At 43.4% G+C, this 18,883-nt stretch overlaps 1 protein-coding gene across 1 annotated transcript in view; it reads right to left on the bottom strand.

Annotated features, from left to right (window-relative positions):
• Positions 1-18,883, bottom strand: part of zfpm1 (zinc finger protein, FOG family member 1) — a 103,414-nt gene that overhangs the window by 12,845 nt on the left and 71,686 nt on the right. Inside the window, exon 4 of the mRNA XM_041939704.1 lies at positions 12,600-12,733. Within this exon, the coding sequence (XP_041795638.1) occupies positions 12,600-12,733 (134 nt within the window). The remainder of the gene's footprint in view (positions 1-12,599; positions 12,734-18,883) is intronic.

The raw sequence follows: 18,883 nt of genomic DNA, 5'->3' as shown, positions 1-18,883 counted from the left end.
ATGGGGAGAGCTCAGTAGCGCGCAAGTGGAAAACACACACACACACACACACACACACACACACACACACACACACACACACACACACACACAGTACAAAGCAAGAGAAAATGAGAAACACTCACACACAGGCTCCTTCTTCAAAGACCTAAAATATTAAGTAATTACTTATGACTCATTGTGAGTGTGATCCTCTCCCATCTTTTTTAATTTGAGAATAAATAACACTTTTATTAAAAGTCACCACTTCTCCCTGATGGAGTTTCCTCTCTGACCACAGCTACGTCAACACGTTTTTATTAACGCTCTGACTCTTACTGTCCTCTAGGACAAAAGAAACAAAATACACAGTTTATCTGGGTTAATCTGGGGGAGTTATTGATCCGTAGTTATGCAACGTCATAGATGTTGTAAAGCGTCACATGTAATTTCCCTTCATTTTCATATCTGATGTCTGACCAAAGAAATCCATCCAGTGAAACGTGGCAGCTGTTTTCCAGAAAATAACAACTTCATGGGGGATATGCTTTGCTCAGCACTACGGAAACTGTTCATAACGCCTGCCCGTTCGTGTCGAGTAGTAAGAGTCCCTCCAGCCAAATGTAACTCAAGGTAGGATGTGAAGACAGGAAGCATGAAGGAAAGGCTTTTTATTTAGGGGGCCCTCCTGTGGATGCATTGGGATTCAGGAAACACCGCAGGAGCAACAGTGGCATGAATATACATGCATCTGTGTGAAAAGTCAGCATGTGACTCACTGTGACGACATCTGGAGACACTGACCAGTTTTTCCTGCTGCGCATGCTGCTGGTTTTACTTTGAGAAAGCAAAAGTTGAGGATTTATCTCATGGAACTACTGTAAATCAAAACATAGTCAAACACCAATTACAATAATAGATTATCTAGTATTAACGTCATCCTGCAACAAGGAAAACGTGCTACTTTACACACTTTACAGCCACAAATACACACACAACACAGCTTCATGAGCTAATGAGAATCAGAGAAGCACGGGGCCAGATCGTACTGTGTGCTGTGTGTGTGTGTGTGTGTGTGTGTGTGTGTAATTAACCAGGCCAGTAGAGAATGCAGATGCCAGAGATGTAGGGGTGAGTTAAGGAGAATGGAGAGGCCACCGGATGGTATCAAAACCCTTTTCACTTCTCTTGGTCTGACGCCGTTCTCATTGACTCAAATGGCCAGCAGTCACCTGAGGAACGTGTCAACGTACACGGCTCCGAAAAAGCTCTTGGAGCAGCCAAACAGCGAATTCTCTCAAATATAAGCAATGAAAATATTACAAACACGAGAACGAACTTAAAACAATACAATAACCAAAACAAAGGCACATTGTTTTCATGCATTAATCATGTCGACTGCTGGGCCTGTCTGGCCACACCCCCTCAGTGATGACAAAACAGATCATTTTGCCCTCGACAGCAGCTAGAAAACACCTGCTGTGGCCTGCAGACAGCAGTGCAACAGAATCGGATCCTGTATCGAGCAGCAAGGCTGGGTATTGAACCCGGATACTTGTTTGTTACCATCAAAGTGTCAATAGCTCAGAGAATCAAAAGCTGAAAGATGACACGCAACCCTGATTCCAGAAAACTTGGGACACTGTGTTAAACATAAATAAAACAGAATGTGACAATTAACTAACCCTTTTTGACATACACTCAGCAAAATAGTACAAAGACAGCATGTTTTAATGTTTTCCCTCATCAAACATCAAATATATATGAGGTGATGCAGCAGGAGCAACTAAAGACTGGGAAAGTAGTGGAACGCTCCAAAAACACCTGTTTGGAACATTCCACAGGTAAACAGGTTGATTGGTAACAGGTGATAGTATCATGATTGGAGCATCCTGGAAAGGCTCAGTCGCTCACAAGCAAGACTGGAGTGAGGTTCACCACTTAGTGAACACATGAATACTACGTGGGCTCAGGAACACATCATGCAACCATTGTCTGGCAGAGACGGGGGATGGTACGGAGTAGATGGAACTGTAAGGTTCCCAGCATTTCATAAAAAACAACAAGATCAAATAAAGATCTACAGATCCACACAGATGCAGGTGCATCAAACATCAGCACCTCATCACCCTCTCTTCCTCCTGTCTCGTTCTAACTATCCGCCCAGCCCTCCATCTATCAGTGGGATGTCAGGCCTCCCCGGCAGAGCTCCATCTTGGTTGAGAGCGCTGCCTTAAGCCCCATCAGCCGGAGGAGAGTCTTTGAGCCGCAGTCTAAGCCCCTTGCCCGGACCCCGGTCCCCTCATGAATATTAACCAGCCCCGAGCCCGGCTTTAATCTGCCTGATCCCCGCACTGCTGCCGCCGAGACGATAGCGAATCTAATTATTTGGTCTGATATTAACCCCCCGCTCCCACACCCCCACCACACACACACTATTCCCACCCCCAATGCCTTGTCCTCACTATAGCTGCTGTAACATTCACACGTGTGTGTGTTACTGCAAACACACACCAACTGAACTCCAGGGCCACCTTCTTTTGCCAAAGTCAGTTCACATAACACATTCATACACACATTCACACAGGCACACACACACACACACCTCACTCCACCCCCCCACCCCCACCTCCAGCACAGCCTGCGACACCCTCTCCTTATCAGGCCCAAAAACGCCCTCCTCCTACGCCGATAAAACTTGAATGCAAATGATGCAGGCTGATTTCATTTCTTCATTTTCTTCCTCCATTCCCTCGTTCAGTATCAGAATGGCTCCTCGCTCACTCGCCCTCTCTCTCTCTCTCTGGGGAGTCAAACATGGGCGAGGACGATGATGACGGCGATGGGAAGAAGACAACTTTTCTTGAACTAACGTCTAACCCCCTCTCATATCACCTTGTGCTATATACACTTCAATTAAAGAGGGAGAAATACAGAAGAAATACAGTGACCCCCCCCCCCCCCCTCCCCCTCAGCACCACCACCACCACCACCCTATCCTGCAGATCAACAGATTAAGACTTCTCTGTACAGCTGTCAACTGCCACAGTTTTACGGCTACCACTGGGGAATAAGTATGTTTGTATATGCAAATCACTACTGGTACATCTAGCACATCTATGTCTCAATGGTGTATACTGTTTCACATTGTCTAATATGGTTTACACTGCTCTATAAAGGTCTGGACAGGACTCTCTCATGGTCATTACATGTAAAACATGCATGTCATACAGTCACATTGCATGCTTAGATACGAGGCTTCAGGCAGACGGTCAGACTGATGCATCTGCTTGTTCAATCAAAAAACAGGTCCAGTAGAATCTAACCCTGTCTGCAGGAAGCTTTTCAAATGAAAGGGAAGACGTCACGAAAAATATGGCTTAAATGTTTTGGCCAGGGCAGTGACAGTAGTTATATTAAAACATTCTATGCCGTATGGCTTAAAAGCATTTCATTTAATTATTAATATCTTATTATTATTCATTTATTACAATTCATTTTTCTTTGGTGGTAAGACACGTTGTCGAGTATCGGCTATACAGCCACAATAAATGCGTCATTAGAATATTAATTTACGTTCATTCAGTCATGGTGGGTTGCCTTTTCTAAAATGTGTTTTTTTTTTATTGTAATAGCAATCACTGACCTCACTTCACCTTACAGTGTGCAAAAATTGATTTAAGTGAGTTTCACTCAGTGAGGGATACAGAAAGAGAGCGCTGGCAGTAGATCAGCGCTCGGATCAGACACCTGGAGTTTAGGGATCAGAATCAGTATCGGGAGAGAATATGTTGGATTGGCGGATGCCTCGTTAGAAAAGCTAGTGCAAAAACAATACCTGAGTTTGATCCTGACTCCAATCCTGTACTTTTCTCGCAGGGAAAGAAGAATTAGAAATCCGACCAGACCTTTAACACCAGCTTTCCGTACTTGATTGTTGTGATACTCCGTGTATCTACAGACAGATTGGTCAGATCAAGAAACATAACCAGGCCTATTAATCCATAATGGCTTGCCCAACTGATGCTGGATTTTTGAGGTCAATGAAGACATCAGTATCTGAGAGTTGAAGCATTTTCAGGATCCCTAACATTCTGTATTATATTGTGACTAAAACATTCACTGAATGGGACATTTTGAAGATAAATAAACTTGTCAGTGTCTCCTGGTTAACAAACTACTGCATGTTAACAAACAGTGAGGCTTTTCCTAAATCACCTCACACACATTATACCTTTGGGACTTCGCTTCTGCCTTTTCTTGCTACCACCTGACAGAAAAACATGCTACCAATACACTGTATCTTTAAATTATACAACATTACACTCACTTTCTGTTCAAACTGTCGTATTATAAGTGCATTCACACTTTGTAGGAAAAGAGGTAGTCCTACAGTGCCTGGCTTTTTCTTTTCTTAAGGAAATGAGGTGTCTGTGGGCATCGTGGTTCTGTGTTACCCTTCTGCACAACCAATTACCCCTTGGAGACAAAAAAGTCACTGATTTTACTTGAGTAATTGTAGCTGTCTTAGAGCAGAGTGTAGGTTCTGACCACGGCTTGAAGGTAGAATACAAATGACAGTTTGGATAAGTTAAAATTGTCCCATATTAGCTACCAATGCATTGTTCAGACTGTAGTCAACCAGCCGTGAATTAATTGGCAACAAGTTTAGTAACTGATTAATCATTATGTCAATATCAACACACCAGGCTGGTCCAAGCTCCCCATCTGTGAGCATTTGCTGCTGTTCTTCCCTAAATCACTGTAAACTGAACTGGTTTTTGGAATGATGTTTGGACATAAAGCACTAACCTTTATCTTTGAGAAACTGCAGAGGGCATAATTAAGAATAAATGCATCCTAAAAAATATTAATATAAATACATCAGAAAATTCTTCCTCATCGCTGTTGCAACACAGCTACAACTGTCAGGACCAATACGGGAACACACGTAGCAGCCAGAGTTTGATGCGTCCATGTTAAGGTCTTGTCAAACCTTTTCAGCCTGGACATCTTGCAGTAGTGGGTTTTTTTTTTTCTAAAAATCCTCTCCTCTATTAAGCGTTTCAAACGTTCTGAGCTTCTCTAGCTGGGAATTTAATAAGCCACCCTGCTCCTCTCCTGACCTTTTCAACCATCATTCATTCATTCACTCCTCTCACAAAATCATTCATTCAATCATCCAAGTCACCCTCTTCCTCCTTTCTCCTCTTTCACTGGCTCTCCCGCACCGCCTCCTTCCTTTTATACACCTCTTTCTTTCTTTCTTAATCTCCAATTCTCTTCCTCTCCCCAACTCTCATTCCTAGCCCTCCGTCTGCCTGCCCCTCCTTCCCCATCCTATCTCTCCCTGTTTCTCTCTCTGTCTCTTGTTCTATCTCTCGGCTACAGGAAATGGTTTCTTTCCCGATCCAGGGGGTTGGAGGGGTGTACTCACTGTCCCAAACAAAGAGGTCACTGTGTGAATCCTCCAAAAATACAAAGAAGAAAAGGAAGGCAGATAAAAATCTGAAACCTACTCTCATCCGCCTCTCTCTTACAAACACACACACACACACACACTTTACCTCCGCTGCACTCACGCAAAGCATTTCTCTAACATTCAAGAGACACAAGATACTTTTTTACACTGTATATTCCACTCACGAGGCACAAATATCATCAATACAGTGCATGACTAAGGCTCGGCAGTGGAGTGAAAGCCTATTCCCTTGTGCAGGCGCGCTCATATCGGCACACACCTCCGAGAAGCAGAAAAAAGGAGAAAAAAATAGAGGGAGCCAGGTTTGATGAGCTGCATGCAAATGACATGTAAAAATATAAAACTGCGATACTTAAAACGGGGGCCGAGATAAGAGATTTGAAAATGAGGCACTCTTGGAAAGCAGGCTCCTGAACTGCCGGAGATGAGGCTCAGAGATAGAGAGGATAGAGGTTTTCCCTCTCCTCTTCTCCTCTCTTACACCTCCTCCTCCTCCTCTTCCCTTCCTCCTCCACCCTGCAGAAGCCGGTGCAGATGACAGGGAGATGCAGATACCAGCCAGTCATTGCCACTGAGTGATGAACGCCTCCTCCCTCTGTCTCATTTAACCCTCCTCTTCCACATTTGCCTCACCTCTCTTCCAGTTTTCGTTCGCTCTCATATTTCTTTTTGTCTCTCATGTTTTGTTTCAGTTGATGGACCTTTCCCTCCTTTCTCTTTGGGCAGCATTTTATCTTATTTGGCGGTTTTCTCTCCCCTCCCTCCAATCATTCCTCCTCTCTCCCTTTCTCAGGTGGATAGGCTCTTCTGTCAGGGTCAGGTTGACAGACTGAGACATCTACTGCCAGGATGTGGCCAGGTCATATGACAACAGTGTGGTCACGATGCACAGGGTCAGGGTCAGTTTGAGGCACGTCCATCACTCAGGGATGACGAGGATTTTGCCCAAAAATGCTGCTAGAAGGGCTTTTGAGTCCATGCTTGAAGTCCCAGCTTTAGCATCGGTACCGTACTGATGTATTTTCAAGTGACACAGAATATGTGAGAGAGATCATTCAGAGAGGGATTGAATCAAATCTTCCAAGCATTTGATTGAATGAATTGGAGAACATGGAGGTTCTGGATATCCACACTGATTTGATCACACGACACAGATGTAGAGGACTGTTCAGCTCACAAACAGAAATCAGTACTCGTTTTGTCGTGACAGAAATTGGTGTCTCGGAATAGGCCTTTTTCACAGCAGACATATGAACTCGCCAATTCATATAACAATATTAACAATGGCTCTGTTCTATTCAAGTGTCCCAATAAGCCATGACAGGGTGACGCTGAGCCAGTGTCCCAAAAGGCAATGCTGTGGGTGCAGCCAATGGGGCATGGCCATGGCATCCACTGCCTTGGGTTGCTGCCTCAACCCACGTCTCCCTCAACTGCGTTCTTAAAACAGAAGGTCAAGGGCAAGGAAGAAATTAACTCCATTGCAAATATACACTACACAGCGATTTAACCAAGGTTTTGCCAGATAATACTGAAACACAAACCTCCAACACATGTTGTTGCCGTGCTAGCTACAACAATAAACTAGTCTGAAATGATGGGAGAGGTTAGGTCGCCCAAAGCCACATTTGACTTAATTCACATGCTACACGTGGCTCATGGTGCAGGGTTACCAAGCTATTACATTTTTTTTACAATTTAAATGAAAATAAAAGTTGGACTTTGATAACAAATACTCTAAAATGCAGGAACAGTGTTTAAGGATTTTTTTGTTCATTTTACTGACTTTGAAGGAACAAACTCTTCTCCTTGTTTTCTAGTAGTTCGAACGTTCCTTAAGTATCGCGTTCTTCTGGGGGGCATCGCAGAAGGTGTCTCAACACTCACCGTAATCATTGATTTGTCATCTTCTGAAGGAGCACCATTTTAATTAACATTCTAATTTGATGGGCGGAGGAGAGAGAGAAACAGAGAGGCAGAGAAACACTATTGATGAGTCCAGATAAAATATGAAGATCAGAATCAGGATGTAAACAAACCAGCTCGGAGTAAACGCAAAAAAAAAAGAGAAAACAGCTCAACAGAGAATAAGGAGGAGACGGTGATCACCTTCACTCGTCCTTCCAGGGGAGTGAGGGAAGGAGGAAGTGGAGAGGAGAGTAGAGGATGTAGAGGGGAGGAGAGATAGAGGGTGAGAGGAGACTACCCAAAAAGTGTTAGAAAAGCCGTGGGTGGCGCGCCTTATCGCCCCAGTTCTCCTGGAGAGATTATTGGGGGATTAGTGCGAACGCTTGTTTCTAAAACATGATGAAAAGACGTTCGGCGCGTGATAACGCTTTGAACTCCCCTACTCTGCTCCTTCTAGGATCGTGCCTTCAGGCTGCCTTTCCACGAAAGACAGGATTGGGGTGGGGTGAGCTGCTGGGTGCTGCTGAAGGAGGGAAAACAATAGCGACGATGTTGTAAGTGGAGTTTCTCCTGCGGTAAAGTATGGAGACTTCACTTTGGATATTTGTTCTTTGGGAAGATGCAAGAAACTCTTGGTTTGCGACCACCTTCGCACCACCACTCTTTCACTTTCACTTCAGCCGAAATTTCACAACAATCCTGCAACTTCGCTCCTATCACACGCACTTGCACTATCAGTTAATTAAAGCGGGATCCAATCAGAAGGAGAAGAGATATAATATCAGATTTGTTATGTGTGATCCAATCAGAATAGCAGCAGTAGCGCGCTCGCTCCTGGGTTGCCATGGGAGGCTCGCCAAGGAGGACCTGGTTGTTCACTCAACCAAAAACTGTGAGGAATCAGCAGCCCAGCTGATCAGTTGATCAGTAAACATTATTATACCCTGTTCTAAAGTCCAACAGCCATATCAGCCAGAATATATTTAAATAGATAAATGGTTTTACGCCTCTTTCTCAAGAGATGCAAATGGCAGGATTTCCATATGACACAGGCCAGTTAACACGCCACTAATCTAATGAAGGAGATGTGTTGGAGGGAGAGCGAGGACTGGATCCATCTGCTTCTCTTTACCTCTCTGTTTCACTCACACCTTCTCAGGGAACTGACAAACTAACCCCCACCCATATGATAACACTCATACAAGCTAAGACAACATCAAAGACATATAATTTCACATTGTTTCAGCTCAAAAGTCACTGCACTTGCTGTGCCTCTTTGTGTGCATGTGCAGCTTGTGTGCATGCACACCCAGACTGCTTCCCAGCGCAGTTGTGTTGCCGGGTAGGCCTCGTATTAAAATGATAGCTTATCTGTCCGGGCCAAATAAGAAGCAAATTTGTTGAGAGAGAAGTTCAGAGAGAGAGGGCGACGCTGGAAGGGGCAGAATGGCTGAATGGGCCATGCCAATCTCACCCAGAGATGGGGGGGGGCGAAGCCTGGGGGCTTCACAGAGCCTAGTGAGGCTGAGGACTGAGGAAGACAGGTGCTATAAGTAAGATAGAGGTGAGGAAGGAGCGACGGCTTGGAAAGATCTGCTGGGGAAAAAAATGCACACATATGGAGGTGAGTAGATGGTGAAAGCATGTCAAAAGCAGAGAGATGAACGATAAGAGGGAAATCGACAAAGGACGACCCATGTCAAGCCAAAGGAAAAATCGTTCTACTTAGATAAGATACAAATGGATACGGAAAATAGAAACACTTTTTCAGGTATACATTTGTTTTTCCACTTTTATATTGATATATACTGTACGGTACAGCTGCTTAAAAAAAGAGCATGAACTAAATATATGTTTACAAACGCAAAAAAGTTGAAGCAGATCATTTGATGTTTGAGGCAGCATAAGAGACATGCCAACTCAACGTCATGATTGAGGCCATTGTTTGTTTTCAAACAAACAACTTTATCTATGGAAACAGTTCTGGTAAGAGTTTCAGTGTGCTTGATAGACTGAGGCTAGTCAGAGAACTGGTTGGTTCAGGCTTATGAGGAAGTAGATGCTGAAGTTTTCAGAGAAGCCACATAGTTTTTTCTTTAAACACATTTTCTGTAACTTAATACGCAATTCTCAATACTTTTCACATCTAACTGACAGATTTCATGATGAATGATGTGCATCACAAACTGTTATCACATATGTATCTTGGAAATGAAAATGCATTGTCTGCACTACAATCAGTTTACAATTCAATAAGCAAAACAACTGATGAGAAATAAGGAAGGAACGAGGATTGCTCCTCCAAGCAATTCCAACCATTTCTGTGAACATATTCTCATTACTAATCAACTAGAAACCGAAAATCTGTTGAATATCTGTGCATCTTTTGGCTACGCTCTCCTTAAGTAAGTTACTAGCCATCCACTTGTTGGAATGTTAAAACAAACAAACAAAAAAAGGTCAGAAAAAAGGGAGTGTGATCAGAGAGTTGTTGGTCTGATCTCCATGCAGATGCAACAAATAATGTCCATTATGGACCATTCTGCACCTCATACTTTATGTCTAATGCGTTTATTAAACGTTTTTTGGCAATGGCAACTTTAATGCAGCAGGCCACCAATTAGTCAATTAATCAATGTTATTAATCAATCAATGGTGGCATTTCTATTTACTGTAATCATGATCTTTCCTTACCATAACAATACCAAAGCTGGTTTAGCAGACAATCAACCTTCTTGGTAGGCGATAGTGTTGAATGATTTAGCACTATATGCAGTTAGTTTGTGTTTTGAAATGGGGACATAGCAGCAGATCAGACTGTGGTTGTAATGGGAGGTTTACAAGTGTGAAACTATGCAAATTAAATTTCTGTACCTCTTTTTGGATTTATCTTCTTCATCTTTTACAGCATGCAAACGCTGCTTTCTGACATTCAATATTATTCTTGTATTCATAAAAAGGCACATAATTGAGTTTCTTCCACTGTGTTTCTCGAAATAAAACTCTTCTAATAACCAATCGAGGAATGCAGTGTGATGGCTTTAGCAGAGCAGCAGGGAATGAGCAGATTTCTCCCCTCCAACTCAGTGAAGAGGATAGCCCTGACCTCTGCTGACCCGCATGGGAGGGAGGCAGGGAGGGATGGAGGGATGGATAGAGGAGGGGGAGGATGTGGAGTGACAGGCGGAGAAACACAGGAGGAATGTGAGATTAGGGCCACTGTCTCCAGCAGATACTGAAGGTCCGTATCCTCACTTCTTCAGATCACAAACAGGAGGGGAGAAGGAGGGGGACCGAAAATGAGGAAGAAGAGAGAAAATAGGTAGAAAGAGTCCGAATGTGGATGCGAAGACCTCAAAAGAACAGAAAGTGACTTTTCAGTTTAGAGGACGAATAGGATGGTACGGGCAGCGGAAGGGAGGAGAAGAACAAAAGGTGATGGGTGTGTGTGTGTGTGTGTGTGAGTGCTTGTGCATGCACGCACATGCACGCACGCACATGCGCGCACACACACACACACACACACAGACATCTATTTGTACATTCAGAACCTCACTGATAATAAACGAAATCTTAGAAATGAGAGCCTATCAAGCAGGAATCAATCACTGGTGTATGTTGTCCAGGAGGATGGCGCCATGTGCAGATAAAAGACAGGCGGACGTCTGGGGAGGGCTGGGAGGAGAGGAGGAGAGGAGGAGAAGAGGGGAGAGGATGGAACAGGAGCACTGATGGGGAAAGGCCTAAATATGTGGTATAAACTCCATCTGGCTTTATTTGAACTGGGTGGATTTTTTGTGAATCGATACTAACTGGTTGAAAGCCGGGTGTGGACTAGTTAAACTGGGCTGGGCTGGACTAAAAATGTACTGAGCTACATTTAGTAAGTATAGTCAAAAAACCTGAAAAAAACTCAAGGTAAGACAAGCTGACCAGGTATAGCAAGGTAGATCAATAGCCAAAATGAGGCAGGAATGACTGTCTGTGTCAATGGCCCTGCATGTGTGTGTGTGTTTGTGCATTTGTCCGAGTTGTGCTCCATGCCAGGAAGCCTCTCCCAACATCAGTATCATATGATTAGATGGACTTGCACATGATGCAAAAACCCAGGCTCTGATAGGGCTCCATCCGGTCCCACACACTGTTCCCAGTGAACACACACACACAGATACACACAGCTGTTTTCATTTCTCTGTCAAACACATACATGATAACGTGTTTGTTCATTGTCTCTCTTTGTTACTGGACCGTCCGACCTCTGACCTTTGACCTTTCCAGCTGAAACTTTTGAGTTAGTTGGAGGTCTCTCTTCACCCTAACAACATGGTTTACTCTCAACTCAGTGATACAATATGCACGATGTGTACTATAAGATATATTACTACAATACCTCAAGATTTCTCTATAATCATATTTACTAGTTAATTAATACTTTATTAATTATTTTCATAATCAAATTATCTGTGGATAGTTTTTTGGTTAATTGATTAACTCTTAATAATAACTCTTGCCTAACTAAATAAGAAAAGACAGGGAAGCTAGTATTTGTTCTATAATAGTCAAAAATAGGGTGACAACTAACAACTATTTACATTACATTCACATGACAAAATTGTTACTTACTCATTTTCTACCACTTGACTGATTACAAAAGCAAGCTAATCATATACCCAATTTAATGCATTTGAGAAGTTTTTTCCAAATAAGTAACTTAAAGGGCCAGTGTGTAGGAGTTAGTGGCATTTAGCAGTGAGGTTGCTGCAATCTGCAACCTCACCCTACTAAAAATGTGAAAAACGCAAAAGGCGCTGTCTAGAGCCAGTGTTTGCTTTGGCGGCGCAACATGGCGGACTCCATGGAAGAGGACCCACTTCCTCTGTAGATATAAAGAGCTCATGCTAAGGTAACAAAAACACAACCATTCTTATTTTCAGGTGACTATACACTAATGAAAACATAATTATAAAGATTATTTTCCATTTCTTCCAATAGATCTCCCTAAATCTGACACAAAGGACCTGTAAGTAAATAGTAGATGATCACAATTCTCATCAATGTCCTTAATTGTTTGCTACAACAGTAATTGACATTGCTAATCTTTTTACATTGGGTTTTGTAATTTGTGTCATTTCAGTTTAAGAGCTCCTCTCCACATATAATGAATGTGACTGTAACCACGACAGAATCTTTCTCAGTGGTTACTGGACAGTCACTGCAGCAGGGCTGTTACCTCTGTCTCCTGATCATCTGCGCTGCCCTCTGATTGGAGGAGTCCTGGATAGGGGCCCCACGTTGTGTCTGGATGGAGGTCCCTGCCAGCCACCACCCTGCTGTCACTGCCTTCTTCGCTTAACTCCAGGTCATCTGGAGTCAGGAGAGAAGAGAGAAGCAGTTCATATCAGGGATGCTCCAATAAGCCAGCCAGTAGGATGGACAAATGTGTAAGCATGTCAATGTGTCAGAGTGGTATTAACTGTACCATTCAACACTTGGTGTCATCCCGGCGGTGTCACCACCGACAAATATGACAAAGAAACCAACAGTCTCTATATCAACATTTGTAAGCAGTCACATTATTTTTAACTTTGGCTTGACTACAGGCTGAACTCACACAAGCTTTTATGAGGAAGTTAGTTTTTTTTTTTTTTTGTCATTTTGGGACTGTTTAGGGCATCAGCAGGGCAACATTCAAAGATGCTGAGTACTTTTATCTAATAAAAATATTGGTTTTAGTCTTCAAAATCCCCACTGGCTGAAACACGACCCAGAGCATTTAGCGGAGATCACGTGACAGGCTCAAAAGGAAAAGAAAAAACAACAACAACTGGCAAAAGCAGCATGTGGCTTGAACTTGACCTGAACTCTTGCAGCAGTTCAGACCATACAGCAAAGACTGTCAACAGCTCAACAGCAGGGGGAGTTTGATGCAAACTGAGCACTCTCTGTCCCGGCCGGTTCAAACAGGGGAAACTTCGTGTGTACTTCCTCAAAGTGATAACTGTAGCGGGATGGCAGTGACGGCTGTGGTCTGAGCAAGCTGCAGCCCAGATAGAGCCAGTTAGCCTGGAGGCATAGAGGACTGATCCATCTATTTAAAAACTTAAGACAGCCCTGAGTGCAGGAGGAGCAGCAGTCTGTAGTTTAGAGAAGTCTCTGCACATCAGGATAAGCGAACAACTTTGAGCTACACTAGTGAGTGTTGCAGTGGGAACTCCACTGACTGACTGAACGGGATTAATGCCAAATGCCTCAGTTACATGAGCAGCCTCACCGTCTACTTCTGGAGAAGCGTTCACATTATGATCGTCCACCTCTCTCTCTGATCAAAACACATACAAAATCTGCCTCCCCACCTCGCCTCTCACCCTCCTCCCCCCCCTCATCTCACTGTTTCGGGGGGTCGGTCTAAAGTGGCGGGCCTGATAAGAGTGTTTGTCTAACACTCTCCATGTCAAAACACTCATCTATCTTCTCTGTATCTATCCCCACCAGAGAACAACGGACAGACGCTGATAAAATGGCTTTCCCACAGCCTGTGGGGGGGGTGGGGGGGGGGGGGGGGGTGGGCAGTGGGTTATGGAAGGGGAGGAGGGAGCAGGAAGGAGTGTGGTTTGAGGGAAGAAAGCAGGAGGTACGCAAGGCGGTGAGAAGTACAAATTATTTTATAAAAGAGTCTTAAAAAACCAAAGAGCTGTTGAAAATATTGTTTCATTGTCAAAAAGGCTGTTGTGGCAAAGTCTCACAGGAAGTGGCGGTTTCTCTTAACCCACAGCTCAACGTGGCAATGACACTCTGCACAATATCATGAAAAACACACAGGTCACACAGGGATTAAAATTTTATAGGACTAGTTGACCTGATAGTATCTGTTTTATTAGGATCACCACAGATCCACCAAGTCTGTGCACTCACAAGATGACTTTGTGTACTTTATGAAGTGCTTGCACTTGTATCAGATTTTCCAACAGGTGCTGGCATACCTTGTTTACCAGTCATGGTATATGTCACACTGTAACCAGGCCTACTTAGTCATTCTCTTGCCCCGGTGCACATGAGAGAGTGACACTGATGCCAGACGCAACAAGAGCTGACCTGACCTGTTGTGCTTGGGTCAGGTTGGGCTGAATTTTTTATTGAATGACTCAGGGTGGAGCTCGATTTCACAAATATTTTTGAAGAAAACCCAGACGCATTTCTTCGTTAGAATACACCCAATTAAAAAATTATACATCCAGGTTGTTGGGGTCTGGTGTTCTGACATGATAGTTGTCAGATTTTGTTGGAGTTTGGACAAAAGTGTGCCAGGTTCGAGTTGGGTCAGCGTCACATTTCAGGTCAAGCGTCAACCCAAACATGACTCCTCAGACAGTCTAACCTGCAGGATTCAGAGTGTGAAGTCCAGCGTCTGTCCAGCCAGTAGTATCCTATCTCCTATCGCCCTATGGGGCCTCAGTTTGGCCACTCTGACCCTCCTTATCTCAGCACTCCATCAATGTCCAGTCTGCCTCTGTGCCATTGGCCAATCCTCACTACATGGGACTCTTATCAGTCTGACCAGTTCAATTGACCCTCATTGTGAAACAGTGCGAAGATTTGACCTCAGTGAGCCAACACAGATATTAACTTATAAACAAGCCTGACACAAGCATTGGTTTGTCAGGTATTAAGGCCCAATGAGGGCTCAGTCTGAACTGGAACTGGTGACATTGTGGGTATGTACATCCCTGACACCCTACTGTTTATAGTCTTTAAATTTTGGTCTCTAGTAAAGTGAAAGCATTTTAACGGTGAGTGGGAGCTTGACATGAATGCTTGGAAGCAGATACAGATAACATAAAGGTGTATCCAATTAACATCCATTCCCTTTTTCGACTTTTTTGCAATATTTCTGTTTCTATTTTTTATTTTTACCACATCCATTAAGGATTTTCTTAAGCACAAAAGGAAAAAATGTGGATAAAAACATTTGAATTGAAACATACCTAATAAGCAAAAGAGAGTCTGAACCTCGAACATAGCATGTTTAGGGAGCAGTGTTTGACTTTGATCAGAAGATAAAGCTGCACTTTGCATGCATCCACAGATGATACAATGCAAGCTGTTAGAGTTAAAGGATCATTTCAATTCATTTCAACCTGATATGTTGTCTAAGGGTACCATAAATGGGACTTCATGCCGCCTCAGGTGTAGAGATTCAGGAAATGAGGACACGTGCAAAACAACATACATCGAGAAACAGCTTTCCAAATGGTTGTTACAAAATCATTTGAAACACTTGTTTCTGACTGTGACTGAAAGTAAAGACAGAAAGAAGCCACCTGAAAAGGCCATTTTTGCTAAATGTTCAGGCATTGTACTCCAGTGGGGGGCATTTATAAAACATTCATTCTAGTCTATTGCTTGCCCTGTTCAGTAAATGTAGGCAACTGTTGTTCTCTGTTGCTAATGCAGAAGAAGGAAAATATCGAGCCATGCTGAACGGATAATCATAGCACAACAGCCTGCAGAAGCATTTTGGATTCATCATAATAGAGAGAAAAATCAGAGAGAAAGGTAAGGCTGCCTGCTTGTCACTGAGTTAGTAGAGGCACCATAGTACACCGAGTGCACTCATCTAGTTTAAAAAGTTACAGCCCTATTGGCTACATGATCAAGCTTATTTTTCATGTTGTTATTACATACATCCCATTATTATTAGTATTCAGTTGATTTATAAATGTGGAAAGTGTATGTATATAACATGTTAAGCAAAATTGTGGCGTTTAAGTGGTTGATTAGCACAAATGACTGTAGATTAAGTAGTTATCAGGGACTGTGTTTAATAAAACACTGCCTTGTCATATTGGTAGAGACAAAGTGCTATCGGTGCACCTCCACTAATGAGTGATGACTATGAGCGCTGCTTGCTAATCCCAGCAGGTTAGCTGTGTTCACTGGGGTAACATGACGCCTCCAATAATACTAATCCCTATTAATTACCCCTCCTGCCCAGCACAGACCTGCATAATAACCCAGTGCTCCTTATCAATATGGTTGCACTGGGCTGCTGCTAACCTCACTGCTCTGTATAATACTACCCTATTACTGCTGTATACTGTACTGTAAGTGTAGTGTGTGCACGTCCAATAACTAACACACACACACACACACACACACACACACACACACACACACACACACCATCATCATCATCATCATCATCATCATCATCATCATTCTTTTTGTCAGTGCGAGATGACCCATTCCCAAAAACACAAGGCTGGATGCCACACTGCCTCACTCATCTAGTTCTGACACATTCTCTCTCTCTCACACACACACACACACACACACACACACACAGGTCCACAAGATGACACACGGGACCCAAACACACACTGTGTCCATACACACCCAGCCTGTACACGCCATCACATCAATATACACCCCCTGTCACCAGCTACACACATACACATACACACAAAGGCTTATCAATACGGACGCTTCAGCAGCCACTGGGGCGTCCAGGCCCCTTTGACGAGCCAACACAATAAAACAATCAGTCTGTCATTAATGAAATGACTAACGCAATTAACTGATGAGAGAGGGTGGGGTGGAGGGGGGTGGAGGTGGCAAACAGCTGAAACCAGGATTGTGTTGATGATGTTGTTACAGAATTTTTGGATCAGTACCGACAACAAAGGTTGTCTCCATTTTCATGTCACTTTGTCCTCAGTGTCTCAGAATTTTTTTTCTTTTTACCACTGCGGTCAGTGTTTAGCCTCTCTCTTGTCCTTATGTACTGTAAATAATACCCTCAGGACCTAAGTTCTGCTCCCAAAATATTATTTTAAAGTACTTTCTTTGGCTAATGTCAGTGGGGCACAGGGCCTAAATCTTAGAGGAGTATATAGCTTTACGCATAGAACCTGTAGTTACAATATGTAACTAACGTTCCATTTCGTACAGGCTTCGCCCCTTCTCTAAATGCATCATCTGTCATCTGTCATCAACGTTAAGGCTAGGAGGATTGCTATTTTAAAGGATAGCATCTTGGGAGAGATTTGGGCTATTGGCTGGGGGGGTAGAGAGTACCAGTAGTAAATCCATTTGTGGGACTGGAAAAAGCACAACAGGTCTCTGTCGTCTGACTCCCTCTAAATTGCTCTTCACCAAAGGATGCACGTAAACTGATCCCTCTCCACAGCCTTCGTGGCAGGATGAAATGGCTGCAGCATATGCTTTAATCATAGATGGAGCCAATTTGTTATCTATCAAAGACTGAAGGTAGGTCAACAGAGGACGTCTCCCACGTCCTCTGCCTGGAATCTGAGCCTCTCTCAACACACCACTGAAAAGTGGACCATCTACGCACATAAGTGTGCACCACTGCAGGGGTCAGTCCAGACCTTTCTGATCACGGCCATTCAGTGGCCTGGCCCACACCCATTGGCCCGTCACCGTGAGGTGGAGGATCGCCCCTCCAGCTTTGTCAGTACGTCTCTGAGCCATGGGAGCAGCCGTGGTTTCCGTACCAATAGCTGCACCGTGGTCAGGAACCAAGACACTCTGTGCCACGAGAACAACTGCTAGATTCTCCTCAACGTACGCTACAAGGCGAGGAATCAAAACTTAATGCTGCCTCGGTATGTTTACTTTTGACAAAGGGGACTGTGAGTAGACCTGTCCCAGATAATCGGAGAGGTCTGGGCCATTCATAAAATAAGAGCAGATCAGAAATGTATCTTGGCTCTATATCATTTCATGCTTTATAAGCCAAAAGACCTCTTGCTGCACCAAATCCACAAACCGTAACCCTACTCCTAACCGTATGAAAACATTTGTCTCCAGAGGTACCTGTTTTTGAGGTATATTCTGATTGATCACATTTTTATTTCTTGAGACAGTATGTAGATTTTTTGTGTGTGTCCTTCTTAGAACTGAAGTCTTACTGTCAAAGTCAATTGAGCTTGGTGTGCATGGAGTCATGTATGCAAAAACAGCGCATAAGGGCATCGTACCTGGTAATCCAAGGAAGGAGCACCTTCAACAAGCAGCCTGCCTGATTGGATATCAATGAAAAATAAAGGGAAAAAAGAAAGGCGTAACCCAACACTGATGTTCGCCTCTATCCGGCCTAATTGATTTTTAAAAAGACTATTGTTGATATCAAATGAGCACATCGCGGCAGAGCTATTGATTTTTTGACACCATACAACAGGAAATCTTTATCTGCGTGCTACTCCGACCCCACACTAATAGGTGGGGTTTAACCTCTGCTGAGTGACAAATCCCAATGCCTTCCGTTCCTATACTCTCTCTAGTCCACATGGGAAACACAGGACTAATACCGTAGGTCTGTTAATGTTAGAAAAGATGTGGTTCTATGTTCACGCTTATCAGATCCAATTATAACAGCAAAATATAAAAAGGCTTTCTTCTTATATATGGGAAAGAGTATAAACCTACTGACAGGTTTTGCTTATAGTCTCAATTGCTTTCATACTGTACATTATGAGCCACTATATACTGTAT

This window comes from Chelmon rostratus, chromosome 6, assembly GCF_017976325.1.
Source record: "Chelmon rostratus isolate fCheRos1 chromosome 6, fCheRos1.pri, whole genome shotgun sequence".
Classification (NCBI taxonomy): Eukaryota; Metazoa; Chordata; class Actinopteri; order Chaetodontiformes; family Chaetodontidae; genus Chelmon; species Chelmon rostratus.
The sequence above is the reverse complement of the archived record's forward strand: the minus strand, read 5'-3'. Positions and strand labels throughout refer to the sequence as shown.